Source organism: Penicilliopsis zonata (assembly GCF_001890105.1).
Source record: "Penicilliopsis zonata CBS 506.65 unplaced genomic scaffold ASPZOscaffold_7, whole genome shotgun sequence".
Lineage (NCBI taxonomy): Eukaryota > Fungi > Ascomycota > Eurotiomycetes > Eurotiales > Aspergillaceae > Penicilliopsis > Penicilliopsis zonata.
Window position 1 is genome coordinate 508,504 of NW_019208917.1, and position 18,930 is coordinate 527,433.

General features: G+C 47.3%; 12 protein-coding genes across 12 annotated transcripts; 6 read left to right on the forward strand and 6 right to left on the reverse strand.

The window, feature by feature from the left end:
- The first annotated feature begins 276 nt into the window (after positions 1-276).
- Positions 277-1,306, forward strand: ASPZODRAFT_166768 (hypothetical protein). The gene is made up of 3 exons (XM_022726782.1): positions 277-536; positions 593-706; positions 774-1,306. Exons 1-3 carry the CDS (start codon positions 328-330, stop codon positions 1,177-1,179), a joined length of 729 nt encoding a protein of 242 aa, XP_022581042.1. The 5' UTR covers positions 277-327; the 3' UTR covers positions 1,180-1,306.
- A 431-nt stretch (positions 1,307-1,737) lies between these two features.
- Positions 1,738-3,242, forward strand: ASPZODRAFT_1970012 (hypothetical protein; the record flags this gene model as incomplete). The annotated part of the gene is made up of 2 exons (XM_022727460.1): positions 1,738-1,925; positions 2,000-3,242. Coding segments are annotated over 2 exons (1,070 nt in total), but the record flags the coding sequence as incomplete, so codon positions are not given.
- ASPZODRAFT_132604 (hypothetical protein) lies at positions 2,904-4,772 on the reverse strand. The gene is made up of 6 exons (XM_022723067.1): positions 4,360-4,772; positions 3,966-4,306; positions 3,724-3,912; positions 3,553-3,671; positions 3,313-3,481; positions 2,904-3,242 (listed from the first exon to the last, which is right to left on the reverse strand). The coding sequence occupies exons 1-6, from the start codon at positions 4,398-4,400 to the stop codon at positions 3,025-3,027; spliced, it is 1,077 nt and encodes a 358-aa protein (XP_022581044.1). The 5' UTR covers positions 4,401-4,772; the 3' UTR covers positions 2,904-3,024.
- A 2,049-nt stretch (positions 4,773-6,821) lies between these two features.
- On the forward strand, positions 6,822-7,912 carry ASPZODRAFT_166771 (hypothetical protein; the record flags this gene model as incomplete). The annotated part of the gene is made up of 2 exons (XM_022726784.1): positions 6,822-7,772; positions 7,799-7,912. The coding sequence occupies exons 1-2, from the start codon at positions 6,966-6,968 to the stop codon at positions 7,910-7,912; spliced, it is 921 nt and encodes a 306-aa protein (XP_022581045.1). The 5' UTR covers positions 6,822-6,965.
- Positions 7,913-8,590: 678 nt separating this feature from the next.
- On the reverse strand, positions 8,591-9,202 carry ASPZODRAFT_142348 (hypothetical protein; the record flags this gene model as incomplete). The annotated part of the gene is made up of 1 exon (XM_022724846.1): positions 8,591-9,202. The coding sequence occupies one exon, from the start codon at positions 9,200-9,202 to the stop codon at positions 8,591-8,593; it is 612 nt and encodes a 203-aa protein (XP_022581046.1).
- A 252-nt stretch (positions 9,203-9,454) lies between these two features.
- Positions 9,455-9,829, forward strand: ASPZODRAFT_16291 (hypothetical protein; the record flags this gene model as incomplete). The annotated part of the gene is made up of 1 exon (XM_022726599.1): positions 9,455-9,829. One exon carries the CDS (start codon positions 9,455-9,457, stop codon positions 9,827-9,829), a length of 375 nt encoding a protein of 124 aa, XP_022581047.1.
- A 1,767-nt stretch (positions 9,830-11,596) lies between these two features.
- Positions 11,597-12,894, forward strand: ASPZODRAFT_2129659 (hypothetical protein; the record flags this gene model as incomplete). The annotated part of the gene is made up of 3 exons (XM_022727836.1): positions 11,597-12,512; positions 12,546-12,574; positions 12,624-12,894. Exons 1-3 carry the CDS (start codon positions 11,676-11,678, stop codon positions 12,892-12,894), a joined length of 1,137 nt encoding a protein of 378 aa, XP_022581048.1. The 5' UTR covers positions 11,597-11,675.
- A 55-nt stretch (positions 12,895-12,949) lies between these two features.
- On the reverse strand, positions 12,950-14,427 carry ASPZODRAFT_25624 (hypothetical protein; the record flags this gene model as incomplete). The annotated part of the gene is made up of 3 exons (XM_022728013.1): positions 12,950-13,389; positions 13,446-13,701; positions 13,763-14,427. 3 exons carry the CDS (start codon positions 14,425-14,427, stop codon positions 13,102-13,104), a joined length of 1,209 nt encoding a protein of 402 aa, XP_022581049.1. The 3' UTR covers positions 12,950-13,101.
- A 620-nt stretch (positions 14,428-15,047) lies between these two features.
- On the forward strand, positions 15,048-15,825 carry ASPZODRAFT_25625 (hypothetical protein; the record flags this gene model as incomplete). The annotated part of the gene is made up of 2 exons (XM_022728014.1): positions 15,048-15,386; positions 15,458-15,825. 2 exons carry the CDS (start codon positions 15,048-15,050, stop codon positions 15,653-15,655), a joined length of 537 nt encoding a protein of 178 aa, XP_022581050.1. The 3' UTR covers positions 15,656-15,825.
- A 371-nt stretch (positions 15,826-16,196) lies between these two features.
- Positions 16,197-16,980, reverse strand: ASPZODRAFT_25626 (hypothetical protein; the record flags this gene model as incomplete). Its single annotated transcript, XM_022728015.1, has 4 exons — positions 16,579-16,980; positions 16,471-16,510; positions 16,269-16,411; positions 16,197-16,215 (listed from the first exon to the last, which is right to left on the reverse strand). Exons 1-4 carry the CDS (start codon positions 16,794-16,796, stop codon positions 16,197-16,199), a joined length of 420 nt encoding a protein of 139 aa, XP_022581051.1. The 5' UTR covers positions 16,797-16,980.
- A 352-nt stretch (positions 16,981-17,332) lies between these two features.
- Positions 17,333-18,049, reverse strand: ASPZODRAFT_132606 (hypothetical protein). Its single transcript, XM_022723068.1, has 3 exons — positions 17,945-18,049; positions 17,800-17,857; positions 17,333-17,749 (listed from the first exon to the last, which is right to left on the reverse strand). The coding sequence occupies exon 3, from the start codon at positions 17,659-17,661 to the stop codon at positions 17,407-17,409; it is 255 nt and encodes an 84-aa protein (XP_022581052.1). The 5' UTR covers positions 17,662-17,749; positions 17,800-17,857; positions 17,945-18,049; the 3' UTR covers positions 17,333-17,406.
- On the reverse strand, positions 17,652-18,800 carry ASPZODRAFT_132608 (hypothetical protein; the record flags this gene model as incomplete). The annotated part of the gene is made up of 1 exon (XM_022723069.1): positions 17,652-18,800. A coding segment is annotated over exon 1 (691 nt), but the record flags the coding sequence as incomplete, so codon positions are not given.
- Positions 18,801-18,930: the final 130 nt, after the last annotated feature.

Here is an 18,930-nt window from a genome sequence, read left to right on the forward strand (position 1 = left end):
TGATTCAGAATAATCTTTTACTCCAGTTATAGTTTCAGAACCATGTGGACTGAAAATAAGATTACCTACTAGTTTGCAAGTTCTAGAAAATTTCCACGACTGACACATTTTATTTAGCTTTCTTGGTATACTAGACTGAGACAAACTGACCATGGATAACTTACTTCCAAAGGTACTCGTGTCTTACCATGAGGACCATGAGGAACATGTAGACCTTCAACTTCAGGTATTTAAGGCCTGGCTCCCTTGCCAGTGTCTACATTTCTTCAACACCAAGTACCTACAATTCCTTCCTCAATTGAGTCCATTCTGGTCTATCTGATAAAAATGCACGCTTCCAAGCTCCTCCTCCTGCCTGCCGTCTGGGCCGGGCTCAGCATGGCTGCCAGCCAGGTCGCCCACGACTCCCTGAGAGCCCTGCCTCAGAACCTGGATAATTCTGCGACGTCCAACGCCGTCAGAACCTTCCAGCCCAGTCTCTATATCGACAGCGGCTGCCAGCCTTATCCTGCCATCGATGCCGAGGGTAACTGGAGGTACGGTCAAGTTCCTGGAATGATCTTCTAGACATCTCTGGCTAATTATTTTGTAGTGGTGGTGAAAACCCAAGCGGTAGTCCTTCTGGTGGCTGCCGTGACCAGAGCAAGGCTCAGGTGTACGAGCGTGGCGGCTGGCACAATGGTGCCTACGGCATCATGTATACCTGGTATGTAAACTATATTCACCTGTTGATTCTTCTACGCCCTTAATCATCCCCTACTAATGGTTAACAGGTACATGCCCAAAGACCAGGGTGGTGGCAGCTTGGGAATCACCGGCCACCGCCACGACTGGGAAGGAATCGTGGTCTGGGTCAAGAACCCGGCGGTTGCCAATCCCACTGTTCTCGGAATTGCCACTTCTGCGCATGGCAAGTTCCCTGAGAAGCTCCCTGGGGCTCTTAAGGATGTGATGCCCGGCACCAGCCACCCGAAGATCAAGTATTACCAGGATACTGCCGTGGTGGGCACTCACAGCGTGCACACGACCGGCAATGAGGGAAGATACCAGCCGATCATCGGCTGGGACTTTATGAACGCCAACATGAAGAATACGCTCAACACTGTCAACTGGGGTAACGCCAACTGCCCTATCAATGACGCGAACTTTGCCAACAACCTCGCCAAGGCTGCCCTTTAGGTGCTGGCTATATAGTATGCTAGGGCTATAGATTCACTGGAGAAGAGGTGTGCTAATTGTCTTTTTGGTTTGGATGGCTATAATTTGTAAACTAGATATATTTTATACCAGTATTTATAGTATTTATATTGCATGTTTGAGTTGAATAGAATATTCCTATAGAATTGATAACAGGTGTACAGCAATATATAATAATATTATATATAATAATATTAATATCAATTAGATAACTTATAAACTGTCAACTCACCTGCCGGTAGTTTATATTCTATATATACTTATAGATATTCAATACACCACAATGCACCAAATATTTAATACTCTATACACCATGTACAGCTCATACTATATATAGGATGATTAAATATTCTCTTTGTCTAATACTCCATTTAGGTACATCTTGGCGGTTAATCAAGCCAATGGCCCTAAAAAGCAGGGGTCTGGATTCGTATCACGCAAGCGCTGCGAGTCATGTCAAGCTTTGGCGTCAAAGCCGTTCATTAAAAGGCTCTCCATCTCCCCTCACCTTTAGCTTTCTTTCTAATACTGAACATACCAGAATGATTATACCACGTTTCTACTTGTTTATATTAGCGTCCGTTGCCTTCATCGGCATCTGGTTTTTGAGCTACAAGCCTTTTCTATACCAACAACTGTCCGTCTCTCAGTCAACTGATGGAGGACGTTCTCTACCTTTGAATCATTCACTGCCTCCCCTAGAAGCAGCAGGAAATGAGACACTTGGAGTATGACATCCTTCGCAGACTAAATTATACTATATATCCAGAAATATATATTGATGTGCTGATTGCAAGTTCAGTTTCAAAAAATCCTCATACTCTCAACAGGCCCCTCATGGCGGACTAGAGGACTGCTGGCTGCGGCACATCTCACAGGTCTCCAAATCACGATCCCACCGCAGCCTCCCATTGATGAGGCGATCGTGGATGCGTTTGGGCAGTTGGGCGGTGACGACGATGACGAAGAGCATCCTCCCCACGGGGCGACTATCGCCTGGCTGGCACATTTGGATCTAATCAAACATGCGATCCAGCTAGATTTGGAAACGGTTCTCATCATCGAAGACGACGTCGACTGGGACGTCTCCATCCGACACCAGATGGTCCGCATCGCATCTGCGATCAGAAACCTCACACACACCGAGCAGAGAGACCAGTCTAGCCATCCAACTCCCTACGGCCATGACTGGGATCTGCTCTGGATCGGTCACTGCGGCGAGTTCTGGAACGAGGACTTTGAAACAGTCAGCTTCGAGGACCGCTCGGCGTGTCCCAAAGCTCAGTACTCCGGGTGGGCCAGGAACTATCTCTCTCACCTCCCAGACCACCACCGGTCGATATACTGGTCTTTCAACCCCGTGTGTTCGTTTGCTTATGCTCTGTCGCGCAAGGGGATGCGCAATGTCCTTCGCGTGGCGGGCGGGGGTCGTGGAGAGGCCTTTGACGTCAAAGTCATGCAGGCGTGCAAGGCGAAGGCCCTGCGGTGTATCTCGGTCGTACCAGAGGTTGTTCACCAGTACTTCCCTGCGGCGTCGTATGGAGTCAACAGTCTTGTTGATATCGGTAATGGAGAGGCGGTAGGCCCGGACGAGACGGAATTCGAAAGTGTTATGGGTTCTACAGACAATATTCTTGAGAGTGCCCGTTGCAACGCATTATGGGGAAAGACATGTCTTAGATGACTTGAAGGTGAAGATGATTGAGGTAGTTTGGTATCATAAGAAAAATAGAGAATTAATAATAGTAAAGCCATAAGTGATAGTAGACCCTGGTGGTCACTTAAATCACCATGCACAGAGCGAAGACATGAAAGCAGAAAGATTAGTTAAGGACAGTGTTCTGTCTTGAGCCAGTTGTGCTGCAGTAATTCAGCAGCCGACTTTCGATTTTTTGGATCGATTGAAAGCATGCCCCGGAGGAAGTCCAAAAAGACAGGCATCTCAGCTTCCGGCATATCGTCAGGCTTCAAGAAGGGCTTTTCCGTGCCGTTTAAAAGGCGCTCAAGACTGGTTGCTTTCAAGTTTGGGATTCGGCGAAGATTACCTGATTAGAGAGATTAGATCAATGAATAATATATAGTTGGACAGATAAACATCATAGAGAAGGTTCTTACCGTGCTTGTCAAAAAAACCAGCCGTATGCTTGCCCCTCTTGAGAAATTCAGTTGGAAAGGGACCGAGAATCTCAATCATTCTTGCAAGACGGTCGTCGTCCGCCGTCCAGGACCCTTTTTCTGATGCTTCACTGGAAAACAACACTATTCCTTGAACGAATTCCACAACCTTTTTTTGGGAAGAATGAGGTTCATTAGTGACAGAAAGTCTAAAAGCATTAAATAAAGTCGACCCCTTACCAGACACCCAAGGCTCCATATGTCAACAGCGGAATCCCATGGCGCACCTATTGTGACCTCGGGTGCTCTCAAAGCTGGAGACTGGATTACATCTGAGAGATGGTTGCTTTCCCAAGAGGCTTTGAAAATAGTTAGTATACACGAGAGAAAAAGAGAAATAGCAACACATACCAACACCGAAATCAATGATTCTTATATGGGGATGTTTCATATGCGAGACTAATGGCGTCCTAATAACTTCTCGAAGCGGCTTTGCATGGCCACTCTGGTTATCCACTCGAGGAGAAGTTTCTGACAGATAGCATGAGATATCTTGCATTGGATTCTCCAACTCAAAAAGAATGTTGGCGGGCTTTATATCTATCAAGAAGTCGGCGACATGACAGGCAAAGGCGCTCTAATAATGACTATACCAGTATGGATAATGCCACATTCCCTATGAAGAAAATCCAATCGAAGCAGAAGTTGTCGTGTAATTGTTTTTACCATTGCGACGGGAATTCTTCCATCCTCATATTTAGCAGCTTGGGAATCAAGATGACTTCTTAGAACATCAAATGCGAAGCATACATGTTCACCATTTGGCCCTTGATGTTTGAAGTGGTCTAGGAGATGTGAAATATAGTCACAGCCTTGGTGGTCATGATTTTCAGATACTTTGGAGATCTTGAGAAGCATCTCTTTCTTAAAAATTTCACGAGGACCGCCATAGCAATCAGCTCTGAGTATCTTAAGAGCAACAAAGTGCTCTACCCTGCATGATTTATTACCAGCTGAGCCTTGGTGATCTTAGGGAAACCAACTTACTTGGAATCTCTCGCAAGCCAAACAGTGAAGATATTGTCCATAGCCTAATTTCCTGAGAATAGTATATCTCCCAGAGTCGAAAGTGTCTCCTAACGAGATCGGGTGGAAGCCCCCTTTCTCATAGAAGTTCGGTTCTTCCACAGAACGACGACCCGGTAATGGCGATGAGGTCTGTTCAAAGAGCTTGGGAATTCCAAGCCGAAATTTTGTGCGTGACAAAGTCGAGAATATTCCTTTAATCATCTTCCCGCTGTTGGACTCAGCCAGTATGTAAACCGGTCCCTTGAACGCGGCCGAGCACGGCAGATAGTACTAGTACTCTCAATCAATCCGAGCAAAGATTTCTCCTAATCAATAACATTGCAGCTGTAGATTGAGTAGAATGTTCCTCAGTTAAACCAGCAGCAAAAGGGATAATTCAAAGAGTCTTTCCGTGCTCAAAGCAGCAGATGGTTGCGTAGCGTGTTGTCTCTTCGGCGATGCTTAGCTTATTATGCCACTAGATACCGCCTGCTCTTTTCTTCTATGCTTTTTAGGGCTGTTCTGGTATATAGTTAGGTATCTTCTCTCAGTCATCATCGTCCTGAGAGGGTAGTTTAAAATCACCATTTAATACATTGCTGCTGAGTATATTATACCAGATAATGAGATTTGAGTGAAAAGAAAACGTGCGTTGCTTTTAGAGACTAAATCAATAGACTGAATGACATCTGAATGCATATTTGAGCCCTTCAATATCCAAGGTAGGTTCTCTACAATTGATTAACTCCCTCAGGCTACAAGAGCCATGCGAATCGGGAGGTGTACCTGCAAGTAGCGCCAATCAACTAGCTCTTCCAGGAAATTATAGATGCCCTACAGCAATATGTGCCGAACAATCTGTTTAATGACTAAACTGGTGGTAAATGATTGGCTTCTGTTACTGGTATAAGCGCTCAGCTAGGTCCTCCAGGATTAGATTGATCTAATTATAAACAAATTATTCATTAATATCATTGATGAAAAAGGAAAAGAATGAGGGATAAGAGGAGGTATAGAGGCTCTATCTATGCTTTCAGGTCATTGAATAAATAACTAGCAACTACAGACTAGGAGAATGTATTAGTAGAAGAGTTATTCCATGGCATTGATAATTACTCTGTAGGCTAGTGAGGAGAGCATTCCTCTTTAAAGCTATAGATGAACCCACCTTGGTGTTTATTATACCATTACTATAAACGTCTTCCTCTGCTACAAGACCCAACCTCCCCTGTCTTCTGTTTTCTCCCTCTATTTTTGCCTTTCACCTCTGACAATCTACCTTTTTAAACTATACAACACAAAATCCCTAGCAGCAGGGAGTAACCAATCCTATTATAACAATGACACCGGAGCCAGACATTGACATTCTTTCTCAATTGATAGACGATGAAATGAATACTATCAAGTATGGGTGAAGCAAAGAGTCCACTATCTCACAATCTCTTCGGGCATATTTGAGGAAGATACCATGTGTCGGCAGTATGCGCTGATATCTATTGTATTCTAAATAGCTTTATTATCATCTTGCACCTATCGCTTCCGCATCCAGAGCGTCTTGCCCCCAAGAATATATGGCCCCTAACAGCCCAAGACCCTTTTCATGTAGATATGCGGGCAGAAGAATATAAAAAATAAAATATACCTTAGCCCCTACCCAAAGCAGCTTAATAGGTATAAAGAGTAATAAAAATGATAGAAACAACTACCGTTCACTATTAAAGGCAAATAGGAAGAGAATTCTGAAATGTGGTTGTACTGTCGGCCAGACTCGAACAGAACAAACACGGAGCGGAGCGGAGCGGAAGGCTTGGTAGGACTAATCTATTATTAGGATGATATCTTTGCTACCAGCAATTAATTCTATTATATGTTGGGCGAGATACAAGGTCACCATATAATATTAGCTAACCCTCCATCTCTAATACCTAAGCAGTACTAGATAAATGCAACAAATATTAATGTCAAGCTCTACCTATTTGTCACCATAGTTAGTTAGCCTTAATGATACCATAATCTTCAACAATGATACAGTTACTCTGTGCTGATATAAACCCCATGCACCATGTCCTAAAACGCCCTCCATATATTCCCTCTTCTATAATAATCTATCACATACGACCACAGGGTGTGGAAAATAGGGCTTCCCGTCCGCTCAGCCGTACTCAAGCCACACGCCGGTAGGTTAGTAGTTGGGTGGGTGACCACCAGCGAATCCCTACTGTTGTATGTTTTTTTCTTATCTACTTGGCTGTAGATTGAGTTGAGTGTTTATTGTTTTGTGAGTCTAAGAATATTTTGTTTAGGATAGGAAGCCCATTAAAACCATATGATTATTTTTCTCCATACATCTGGCCATATCAAGGCCCACTCAACCATTCTTAATAATGCCGGGCTTGTAAAAGTGAGTAAAATAGCCGACCCGATCAGCCTCTCAGCTATAACCTGAACCGCTCTAACTAATTTTTAGCTCTGTTGATAGTCTGATAACCACAGCTGCAGGGGTAATGTGGCAATGAAGACTCATTTAATAGGCCAACCACCTCCAGGTGTCTTCTGTTTTCTCCCCCTTCCAGTGCTGACCGACGATGCAGTTCTCCCCTCTGTCCCCCGCCGCCATCGCGCTGTCCCTCCCTCTCCTCCTCCTTGGCCATGTCTCTGCAGCGGGCGCGACATGCGAGACCGTCACGACCAACCTGCTCAGCAATCCGTCCTTTGAGTCGGGCGAAGTGAGCCCCTGGTCGGTGATCGATGGCACCGGCACGATCATCAGTGATACCTCGGATGGCGGCGAATATGCGCTTCAAGTCTACGGCACCACGTATTTCGGCGTGGAGCAGGCCGTGACTGGCCTCACCGTCGGCGAGACCTACACCCTCTCCTTCGACTACAAGCTCATCAGCAGCACCCTGTCGGGGTCTTGGCTGTGCGAGTTTTTCATCGAAACTGCCTATGGCACCGCCGTCGCAGAGGCCACCACAAGTTACTCATCGACCGATCCCACCTGGTATACCCTCTCGGCCTCCTGGACAGCGACCAGCGCCTCATGCGAGTTCATTATGTGGGCTTATTGCCCGACAGGCGTCAGTCATCGACCGTATATCGGCTTCGACAACGCCCAGTTCCTCAGCCAGGAGACCGTCTGTTCTTCCTCTTCTTCCGCAACCCCGACTCCTACTACTCAGGCCTTGTCTGTCTCGAGTTCGGCGTCTGGGTTGCCTTCAACTTCGTCGTCATTGCCATCCTCATCTCCGTCGAGCACTGTCGTTACCTCGACCTCTGCCTCCGGGCTGTCATCATCGGCTGTTTTTACATTGAGCACCTCTTCTTCAGCTATATCCAGCGCAGGTGTCTCAGCTATATCCAGCGCAAGTGTCTCTTCAGCCGTATCGACAGTGAGCTCTTCACCAGTCATTTCCAGAACAAGCTTGCCCTTTTCATCAGCAAGAGGTTCGCCTCGTCCGTCAGGGCCTGCCTCTTCATCCAGCCCATTACCTTCTTCTTCCTTTACTCTCAGTCGTTCGCCGTCCTCTAAGATCTGGCCATCTGTGCGCCCTTCACGTTGTTCTAGACCTATCTCTAGATCAGGGTTCATCTCTTCCACCAGCTTAACTACAGTTCAGACTTCCCAGTCAACTACAGTTCAGACTTCCCAGTCAACTAAAGTTCAGACTTCCCAGTCAACCACAATTCAGACCTCTCAGTCAACCACAAACACTATCGGTTCATCATCGACAGAATCAGCGTCTCTTCTACCTCAGGGTTCTACAACAGGGTCAACATCCCCTACAGTCCCGTCTCAAGGCTCTACAACCTCTGTCGATCTATCTTCGACAGAGTCCACATCTTCAACACTTTTACCTCCGGGTCCCACCAATTCTATCAGTTCATTCTCAACGGAATCAACATCCTTGACACTTCTTCCACCTCCAGGTTTCACAACCTCCACAATCTTCACCACACGCACTGCAACCGTCACTGCATGCCCATCATTTGTCCGCAACTGCCCAGCCACTGCCAGAACCACCTTTGTGACCACTGAAACTGTGGTGGTTTCTACTACTGTGTGTCCCCTCACTGAGGCCTCCCAGCCGACAGGGAACGGCAAAGGCCCAGGGAACACAAAGCCGGGCAAAACCCTTTCTTCATATCAAAGCGATTCAACTACCCTCGCCACCCAAACTGCCACTTCCTCTCTCTCTTCCTCTACTTCTTATTCTACCACCGCCACAGAGAGTGTTCCCTTACAGCTGGAAGCAACGACTGAATCTAGTACTTCTACATCGGCTACTTTCTCATCTACTCTATCTAGCATTTCGTTTACCTCTTCATCGACTACCTCGGCCTCAATCACAGAAGAAGCCAGCACTGGATCCAGCACTTCTACAGCAACTACTTCTCTATCTAGTGTTTCATTCATCTCTTCATCGACTGGTTCAGCTTCTATCTCAGAAGCTAGCACTGGATCCAGCACGTCTACAGCGACTTCTTCTCCACCTAGTGTTTCATCCATCTCTTCATCGACTACCTCGGCCTCAATCACAGAAGAAGCAAGTACTGGATCCAGCACTTCTACAGCAACTACTTCTCTATCTAGTGTTTCATCCATCTCTTCGTCGACTGGTTCAGCTTCTATCCCAGAGGCTAGCACTGAATCAATTACTTTGTCGACTACTTCACCATCCGCTTTTTCCGGCTCTTCTTCCATCTCATCAACTGCCTCGGCTTCCAGCACGACCCCCACGGCACCTGTGTATACCGGGTCCGCGCCATCTGCATGGAAATTCACACCTAGCCAGAAAACTCTGCTGGCAAGCGCTTTCATTGGATTGACTCTTCTTCTTGTCTAGATATTTAATTTCATTCCCATCAATTCATCTTTTCTTCTATATTCAATTGGGTATCTCATATCACTCTTATGTACTTAAACTATCTAATTTATGCTTAGGCATTTTCTAAATCGACAGAAGAAAGCAAGCCTTCTAACCATATACTATGCCTCAATGACCACTATTTAATGATGAATGATAATATTTCTCTCACTCAACAACATTCCACTGTCATATCTCTAATCAAGATGGATGAAATGGATGAAGATAAAGCCCATCTCTATTCTTTCACTGCTGTCTCCTCGAATCTGCGCAAGGAATCCACGTTTATTCACGCCAGGGAGCAACGTATCTTGTCGCCCTGTCAAAGTCGGCTATGGACACCCACAGTCGAGAAGACGTTGCGGCAGATCTCCTTTGCTCACTCCATTTTTGGGTCCTCGCATGAGACGGTAACGTGTCGTGCTGAGCGACTGCTTCGTCTGTGTGATGAAGGAAGAGACACTCAACCAAACTCGAGTGCTGCACCCATGCGTAAGGTCTTCGGCCACTCTGGCTCAGATGCCAAAGATACTATCCTTAAGCTCGCCAGACTTCACTTCCTGGCCAAGGGCGAACCATAGAGGACCAAATTACTCTCCTGCACAGACAGCTATCTCGGCACGACCTTTGCTTTGGCCAGTCTCTTGGGTCTACTGGACCATTATTGCAGCTTCGGCCTTCCAGATCCGTCCTTTGTGCATGTCTCTATAATTGCTCGGCTTGGATGTCAGCGAGGTCGCTTGTAAATGTCTTGATCTGGGGTTGATCCGTCTGGGCCATTGTCGCTCGAACCATGATTGGCCTGACGCCCCTGTTGGTTACTACTAGGGATGATGTCCTGCAAATTGTGGAAACAATTATCGGGGCTGTGTCTGGCATTTAGTAGAATATATATGTCAATGGTGCAGTCATTTTTGAAAGTAGTTATATAGAGTGGCTTTGGTAACTTTGTACGCAAGAAACATTATGATATAAGTTGTAGTGAGGAATCTGGCCTACAGAGCAAACACCCTACACGACCATATGGAGAACAAATCACTGCCTTCAAGGAATTGAAACATAGAACTGAAAAGCAAGCCTAGGCGTCCTTTCGGCGACAGCGGTACTGTTTTAATAAAAACCGGTAGTTACGCTTAGCCTCCTGCGCAAGTGTCTCATTCAACTCCTCCTGCCGTTTTGCTATCAACCGTTGGGCCTTGTAGGCCTTTTTTGCCGCCAACAGGCGGTTCTCGAACAGCTCAAAGCGCTGTTTGAGCGTCAGCAACTCCGCTTCATGCAGCTCCCTTTCTGAATCTTCCATCCTAGTCCTCTCGTAGTGAGGCAGACGGGGCGAGCAGACGCGGACAGCAGAGGGACCGGGCTCCGGCGATCTGGAGCGACACGGCAAGACTTGGTGAGAGCGCTCAGGATGAGGCTGGGGGCGTTCAAACCAGCTCGGCTGGGCCATTCTAAATTTAAGACAGAAATTGAGCCAGTCACCGGTCAAGATGCCAGGGGGGGCTTTCCATTCGTTCCATCTAAGGAACTTGGGACTTGATGAAGGAGGCAAAACAGACAGCTTTAGAAGCAATCGTATTGGAGATTCGGACTTTTCCAAGGCTCAGATGTGTCGGTAAAGAGAACAGAATGATCCTGCACATATCATTGATCTGTTGGTCAGCATCCGAGGTCAACGAATAGACAGGGAGAAGGATAGATGTTTTGGTCTACTTAATATTCTCAGGATATTGCCCCTCCCATCGAATTGTGTGGCCAGCAAGACGGTCAGAATCTCTAGAACTTGTTGCTTGGTATGGTTGCTCTGCTGGGTGAGCCTCTCGAGGTTTCAGCTCCTTCCCTAATTGGGAATGGCTCGACTGTCACAACTTCCCCTGCTCTCCTTCTCTTCCTTTCCTTCTTGTTTCCTTCCTTCTCTCTTTCCTCCACATCGATGCCCACTCTTGTATCCCCTCCCGCTAGTTTTCTCTGGCTATTAATTGCCCGCCTTGTTCCGGTGCTGCTCATCGGGTCTTTGAAAGGTCACAGTGTTTTTTTCTTCTTTCGAGTGAGAGCCATTGAACCTCCAAATCCTTGAGTGAAAGCTCTCTCCTGACTCCCTGTGGTTTGCAGTATCTATTCCATCCAATACTCCCAATTTCTCGACGGCATGATGGCGAATCCAAGAGCAAAAGAGCAGCCAAACGCCGAGTGACACCAGCAGCAATCAAGGTGAACGCGTGGTGGGACAAGAACGGGATCTCGAGGACACCGACCGAATTGACTGACACCGCCAAGAAGGTGGCATTCGACAAAATAGGAAGAGAAACTCAGGCGTCAAGGAGACATCGTTATCCTCCCCTCAGAAGAAGCGTGGGATCTCCGAAATAGACGCTAATTTGTCCACGGAGTCCAAACCGACGATCGAGACAAGTGATCCCACACACCCCAATGAAGGGAATAAGGGGAGGGATGAAAAACAGGACGACAGTTCCAAATCACCACTTGCTGGAAAGACGGCGTTTGAGGTTCACATCATGGACCTGTCTTCTTCAACTACAATATCCAGTATCCCACACCCTCACAGCACGGATTCTATGGCACCGGGTGGATGTGAGCGACCTCGCTGAGGGCAAAGGTCAGAAGAAGCCTTCCACAGACGCAGCAGTTGGCCTAGGATTCTCTACCGAAGCAGAGGATTATGCTGCTAAGCTCCTGAACCGCAATCGGGATTGGAAAGGTATCGTAGGCATATCAAAAAGCATGGTGGAGATCCCAGCCCTGACGCCTCCCGACTCAAAGGCGAATTTGCCAACGTGCGAAAAGTTTAACTGGAGGTCCGCAAGCTCAAGCAGGATGGGGAGCCCATGGACCTCGACGTTTCTTTGGATGTGGGACGCTCTGTGGGAAGCCACCTGCCAGAGGGCAGTAGCGAGACGACAGGGACTACTTCCTCCGAAAACACGCTCAGCCAAACCCTCCGCAGCCATGTCGAGGCCGCCGCCAGGAAGAGAGAGCCGGGAACAGGACCGTCCAGAAGATATCACCAATGCGTCGCTCATGTTCCTTCTCGTGAAACTCTGCTTAGACATGAAAAGCCCGGAAGTCCAATGGGACTTGCAGAAGCCTCGCCTGATCTTTCAGCTGGCTCATCAGGGTCATTCATTGACTCTATTTGCAGATGGTCAATTGGTCGCGGTTGACAATCAGGAGGATATCCACTGTCTCGTAGAGGTGAAACCCCACCTTATCACGACGCCATCGTCTGCAGCCAAAATCCTTCGGCAGGTGGGCTGCGAGATGATGTTTTGAATTGCCCAGGATGCGAGGGAGAAACGGTTGAAAAATCGGTAAGCTCTGATCTCTGCCGTCGCTGATAAGTGATATTAATTGCATTAGCTACATCATGCTCACTGAGTTCTCCAATGAGATCTATCTGGTCGTTGCCCGTTACAAGCAAGCCTACCTTGATTATCTCGTCGACAACACAATCAGCCATGACAAGCTCGCTGAAGACCAGGACACCTTTCTGCACCTCTATCTTGCCGGCCCGCTAGACATTTACGACTCGGACAACGTGCAGATCGTTGGAACCTTTGCGGTCACCCTGACCAAGCAGCAATGCTTAGATTTGCAAAAGAGGAGGAAGGAGAGGAAGAAGAAGAGTTAGAAGGAGGAATGTTTGATAAGGTGAGGGAAATGTAATTAATTTGTACTTCATGTTTAAGAACTACGTGGCAATCCATGTTGTGAGCATCTCTACTGGAATTCAAGCCAAATGCTCTCTATTCCACCCGAATAGCTACATAGGGTAAAGATTATAGCAAGCTCGTCTCAGATTCCATCATCCTTGAAGCAAGCCAAGCCCTCTAGCCGTCTACCTGCCAAACGATGCCTTTGCTGGTGCTGACGAAGAAGAGACTGGTTGAGTAGTATCTCCCTGCGCGAGAGGCCATGTCCAGCGAGTCAAAGAACCCATCAGGCTGCAGTATTCGTCCTCATGTTCCGGGTTCAAAAAATAGTTAAACCTTTCATCGTAGTATGCGTATCGGCCGATTTCGAAAAAGTCCAATACTTCCGTGAACTGGACATTTAGGGTGCCGTCATAGTAGTATCCATGGAGCACTCGGACCTTGAGATATTTATCATATGAGATAATAGCCACCTATGAGTTATTGATAAGTTATCAGAGTTAGTCTTCTTCGTCAGGGGAGTACTCACAGGGAAGACACGATGAATGCAGCTGTTTTCAAGCTCTGTGGCTTTCTTTTTCCATGCGCTCATCGCCTTCAATATTTCGTTGACCAGCGCAAGCAACTCGGTAACAGATGGGCAATCGTCATCTGATTCATCTGTCATGATGACTGCCCACCGGTGGCCTTGATATGGGCTGGTGGCCTGACCCCTCCGAACCTGTCGAAATGCGTGGTGCCCTTCTTGGGCCTTTTGGTTGGGCTGGCGCCAGGAATCATAATAACTGTTCACATCCTCATGTCAGATTGCATCTATAATTGGATTGATAGTCCTCATTTACTTACTTGGTAACCACCCAATACTTAGGGGCCAACGTCTCGGCACCCCTCCAGTCAATAGAATGATTGTACCATTGTTCCTCATCGCTCTCATCCTCACTCTCCTCCTTACTAATATGGCCATCGCTCTCCTCTCCACTATCCCACTCACTGCTCTCTTTATCATCATGATTATGATCATTATTGTTATCATGATTGTTGTTCCCTGCTTCATTGCCAGAGTCTTCTCCACTTTTGTACGCGCTATCAGTCTCACTCATCTCGTCACCGTTATCTTCTGTTTCCAGATATTGTATATTCCTATCCTTGAGGCGCTTTTGGTACTGAAGAAAGCTATCGAGAAGCTGGTATTGGGTACTCCCATACACCATGTCATCCAGTCTTTCAAACGAGTGTTGGCGATATCTGACGAATATATCGCGTTTGAAATCGCCGCATAGTTGGTCAATATCTTCGGCGTCAGGGCTCGGTAAGAAGTAGGGAGGACCAGACGACGACGAAGAGAGTCCAGAGTCGACATCGATGGAATGAAGCGCAATTCCAAACTCCTGGAGCACCGGCTCAGGGATAGAGGAGCCCCTAACATGCCTCAAGGATTCATGGATCTTCTTGAGCTGGGCGTAGTTTTGATCGAACTCGAGTAGAGCTGTCTCGGGGATTGTAGTGTCCATCTGGGGTGGAAGGCTAGTTATTTGTGGATGAAAGGGGGAATTCTTACAGAGAAATAGAAGAGATTGCAAGGAACCAGGACAACTTGTAAAGAGGTAGAGACAAGTTACAGAGTATTGGAAACGAAGTTGTAAAAGGCAGGTCATAGACTTGGGACTAAGCCTATTCAGGATCAAGTGGTGCCTGAAACACCGTTGGTTATCCTGTAGCCTGAGGCATATAATTGTGGCCTGAGGATCGTAATCAACCCAAAAGGGAATCCGCAAAACACTCACCTCGCACTTTTCTCTTCTTCCCCCCTTTTGCTTCTCTCGCCATCTTCCCTTCTGCGCCCGCTCAGCTACGCGTCTCGCTTTGACTTATTGCCTCCCTTCTCAGTCCTTTCTAGACTCCTAAGAGGTTACGATTGCTTCCAGAGCCGTCCGTTTCCTACATCGGACCTTTATAAGGTTACAACCTTTTCCAAAGACGTCTTATCCTTGACGTCCACTGACGAGCCCAACGGGAGCCCAAGGGGACATCCTGGGTCAATTTTGGTCAAGTTAACGCAATCCAGTGCCTTCTTTCATCGCTTAACGCCTTCCAGAGCGGTGGCGGTGAACAGATTGTCCCGGCGGACGTCATGATCATCAGTCCTTACAAGGTGAACCGGAACCTCGTGGCCGAAACTTTCCACGCCAACGGAATTGACTACTCGGAGAACCTCACTATAGACGCCTCACAAGGGCAAGAGTCGCTGATTGTTATCATCCCCCTGACCAAGCCATCCAACAATGCGGAGGATATTGGCTTTGTCGCCGACAAACAGCAAATCAATGTCACTCTAAACCGTGCGCAGAAGGTGTGTGTCATCATTGGAGACCTTTCTGCATGGAATAATGTGGTCTGTAGCTTGATGAAAAGGGGGAAGCACTTGGGCTCCTTACTCCTTGACGCCAGGGAAAAGGGCCAGGTGTTGGAGGTACTCCCTAATGAAAGCCGCGCTATGGGTACCACTGGGGTGTTGACCAAGTACCTCTCTCTCCTCTGTAGAAAAGGAGGAAGATGACACAATGGACATGGATGGGGCAGCCGCTCATCCTGGGTGCTCTCGCCAAGTCTCACCGCATTGCTCTAGATCACCAGAGCCCGGTCCCTCTGCTGACCGCGCCCGCTCACCCTATCCATTATACAGCTATAGGACTGGAATGGAAGACTCAGAGATGGAGCTGCATGAGGCGGAGTTGCTGATGCTTAAACGGCGCTGCAACTTGTCTGAGAACCGGTTGTCGGCTCAGCAGTTGATAGCAAAACAATAGGAGGATTTGGACGAGGCACGTGTGCAGGAGGCTGGCTGAGTGCAAGTATAGTTTCTTGTTAGAACAGCACCGCCGTCGCCGACGAGACTCCCAGGCACCTTTACCAGTTTCATGTATTATTTGTTAAGTTGCCATTCCATTCTCTCATGGTCTTTACTCTTTATATGATTATGCAGGTTTATTTTCTTTCAACTGTCTCAGGATGCTATCTATAGTTCTCCCTGAATCATCATAAGACTTACTGAATCTAATCAATCTTTTTAATCTAAGTTTCTGATCCCGTTGAATGCTAGTTACCTGTCTCAGTACTTCTATTATACATTCAGTGAATAGTATTATCCTCTGACTCAGAAATGTCGAGCAGACAGGGAAGATAAGATGCAGGAAGGTGTCTGCATTCTCGGCGAGCTTGTCATGGCGGATTGTTTTGTCGACAAGATAAAGTCCTTGCTTTACTCAGCTGAGTGCAACATTCAGCCGGTTTCCAGGGCGCTTTGTGATGGTGAAGTCGAAAATCACAACTCTCCTCTCCCCCCCCTTGGAACCCATCGATTCCCTTGACAACAGCCTCACTCATCCCGTAGGTGGCGTCATTTTCATGGTGCCGTGCAATTGCCAGAATGTACTCGCGGAACTGTGCCTCATATGGGGTGAAGATAACAAGCTCTGCGGGGGTGACAATGTGCTCCTGAAGCATTTGCACCCCCCATGGATGAGGTTTGCCCAGGAGGTACCGTGTCGGAGCACCTCACTATCCTTGATGTTGATGAATACGTTGCTCACAACACTAGAGATGTCAGGGTGCACTAAAACAATTATTATCATTCATCAGCAACAGCGGAGATGAAAGCTTACTGATTTTTCATCCGTTTCTGCCTCGCAGACCTCCAGTTGAACTTTTTGCACGTTGGCAAACTCGCCTTGGGGTTGGGATCTGTACCATGTACGATACATTTGTAGTGTCGATTGCGTTTCAGGAGGTCGCTCACATCCATCCGGTGCCATAGAATCCAGGTTGTTAGAAAGTGAGGGTGTGGGATACTGGAGATTGTCGTTGAGGAAGGTAGATCCATGATATGAACCTCAAACGCTGTCTTCCCAGCGAGCGATGCCTTTTCGCCCGGCTCTTAATCACTCCCCTGTCTTCGTTATCCTTGTTTGCGATCACCGTCTCGGTCTCCAGATGGACTCTGTGGACAACCGATTGTCCATTTCTGAGGTCTTGCGCTTCTTCTGGGGAGAGGATAATGATTAAATATTGAGACCATGGTTTATATATGAATTAATATAGCTCAGTGGAATAATTTGAAAGAAATGGATGAGATTGACTTCTGGGGAGAACGAAGGAGAGGAAGAAGAGAAACAGAAGAGAAATTACGTGCCTTATAAAGGGTAGACGCATTAGGCAGCACTTTCCACTGATTATAAAGAGAAGATGATGTCAATTGATTTATATAGGTTACTCTTATATTAGACGCTATATGGTGTGCCTAACACCTAGATAGAGTGTCAGTTGTGTAGTATTCACCATAGCTATTTAATACACTATAATATAAAACGGTTACTAATACTATATAGTAGCCATGAAGTGAAGGAATCAACATCCTATATATATAATTCATAGTTGGATGTCTATCTTCATGTCTAAATATTATCTTTAAAGTATTTTAGTAGGCTCATACATTAAATTCCCTCACATTTAATACCCAGACCCATCCACAGCAGCATTGAGAGATCATCTACCCCTTTACACCATCTAGAGAGTTCAGCATCCAGGGCAGTGATATCATCATGTATAGGGGACTGTTGAAGTAAGACCAGTATCCTCAAGGTTAACCCCTGTTTACCCTTTCTCTGTTCGATGTGTTCATGATATCGCTTCTCCCATTCTGTGTTGGAAACAGGCTCCCATAATTCACGAGGACAAGGGAGCGGCATGTCGAAGAACTCGGGGCAGTCGCCGGTGGAGGGTGTCTGGGTGTCTGTTATGAAGAGGAGGTCGAACAGATAGAGAAGACAGCCGATCCTAGGAGATCAGTCGTGGTGACAACAAGTAGCATATTCTTGTGTGCACACCTCCGTAGGCTTTCAATAAAGACCCATTGGCTGCGCGAGAGGGAAAGGCTGTCGACGTCTAATCCCCATGTGCGCAAATCAAATAATGTCTCAGCAAATGTCTACTCGTCAGCAACACCATGAATAGTCAAATGGAAAAGCATACTTCAATCGTGTCAACCATCCACGTCGAATCATCAGGTACGGACTCGGCGCACTGCGCGCATAACATGCCGTATACTATCACTGCCTGCAGAGCCTGCAACATTTGTTCCTTATTATAGTAGTCATACTAATGGTTAGCATCAGTTCTATATCAAATCTGATACTCTCACCTCATCTCGCAGTTGTGCTAGATGCGCACGGATCTGGTTCCATATGGAAGCATGACTGCCCGGTATACGCTGATAAAACAGATACACAAGATTGGAGCACACGGCCAATGCTTCCGGCAGACACTGGTGGGGTGTGTCTGAGGGACATTGATAGGCACCGAGGGAGCACGGGGGATAGATGAAGGGCGGGAGGGTTTTGTGGTCGACCATCATGCGGGCGTAGTCAGTCAGCCTGCTGAAGAGCATGTTTGCCGTTAAGGAGCCTTGCTGGAGGGATCTCTCGCGCTGCAAAAGGAGAGTCTTGGTAGTGGTTAGAGTGAGTTGGCTGTCCGATGTTGAACTCAAACTCATCAAATCGTGAAAACCTGGAGACAGCAGGTCCTGAAAGGAGAAGGGCATATCGGGGACGAGATGGCAGCTGAGATGGAAGGGAGAGGGCTGATTCTGGAGAGAGACATCTGGTATCATTGCCAAATCGCTCCTCACAGGCTGTGCAGCCCTATCCAGGCCATCTGCCGGCCTGATCGGCCGGAAGCCAGTGTGTCGAGACCTCGGACGCGGCTGGGAATAGCAGCATTCAAGTCGGCGATCGACGCACCGCTTGCACGGCACAGCAAGCGAGCAGCGGGCTTTGGCCTGGCGACAGCCCACACACGCCTTGGCTTGTCTCATGGATCTTCTGCGGACGGACTGTCCCTGTTCATTCGAGTGTCGTCGGGATGAAGTCAGACACCAACTGGTCAGGCTTAGTCAGCATATTACGTGTCTCAATCTATACCTATTATAGTTAGTAGCATGGCATGGATGGCCGCACATA

Excerpts from the sequence above, each read along its gene's own strand:
- ASPZODRAFT_166768 (XM_022726782.1), top strand. The coding sequence starts at position 328 with ATGCACGCTTCCAAGCTCCTCCTCCTGCCTGCCGTCTGGGCCGGGCTC. Across the intron at positions 537-592 it reads GATGCCGAGGGTAACTGGAG|TGGTGGTGAAAACCCAAGCG; the intron begins GTACGGTCAAGT and ends ATTATTTTGTAG. Across the intron at positions 707-773 it reads TACGGCATCATGTATACCTG|GTACATGCCCAAAGACCAGG; the intron begins GTATGTAAACTA and ends AATGGTTAACAG.
- ASPZODRAFT_132604 (XM_022723067.1), bottom strand. The coding sequence starts at position 4,400 with ATGGACAATATCTTCACTGTTTGGCTTGCGAGAGATTCCAA. Across the intron at positions 3,482-3,552 it reads TATGGAGCCTTGGGTGTCTG|GTTGTGGAATTCGTTCAAGG; the intron begins GTAAGGGGTCGA and ends TCCCAAAAAAAG. Across the intron at positions 3,243-3,312 it reads TGGTTTTTTTGACAAGCACG|GTAATCTTCGCCGAATCCCA; the intron begins GTAAGAACCTTC and ends CTCTCTAATCAG.
- ASPZODRAFT_132606 (XM_022723068.1), bottom strand. The coding sequence starts at position 17,661 with ATGCCGCTCCCTTGTCCTCGTGAATTATGGGAGCCTGTTTCCAACACA.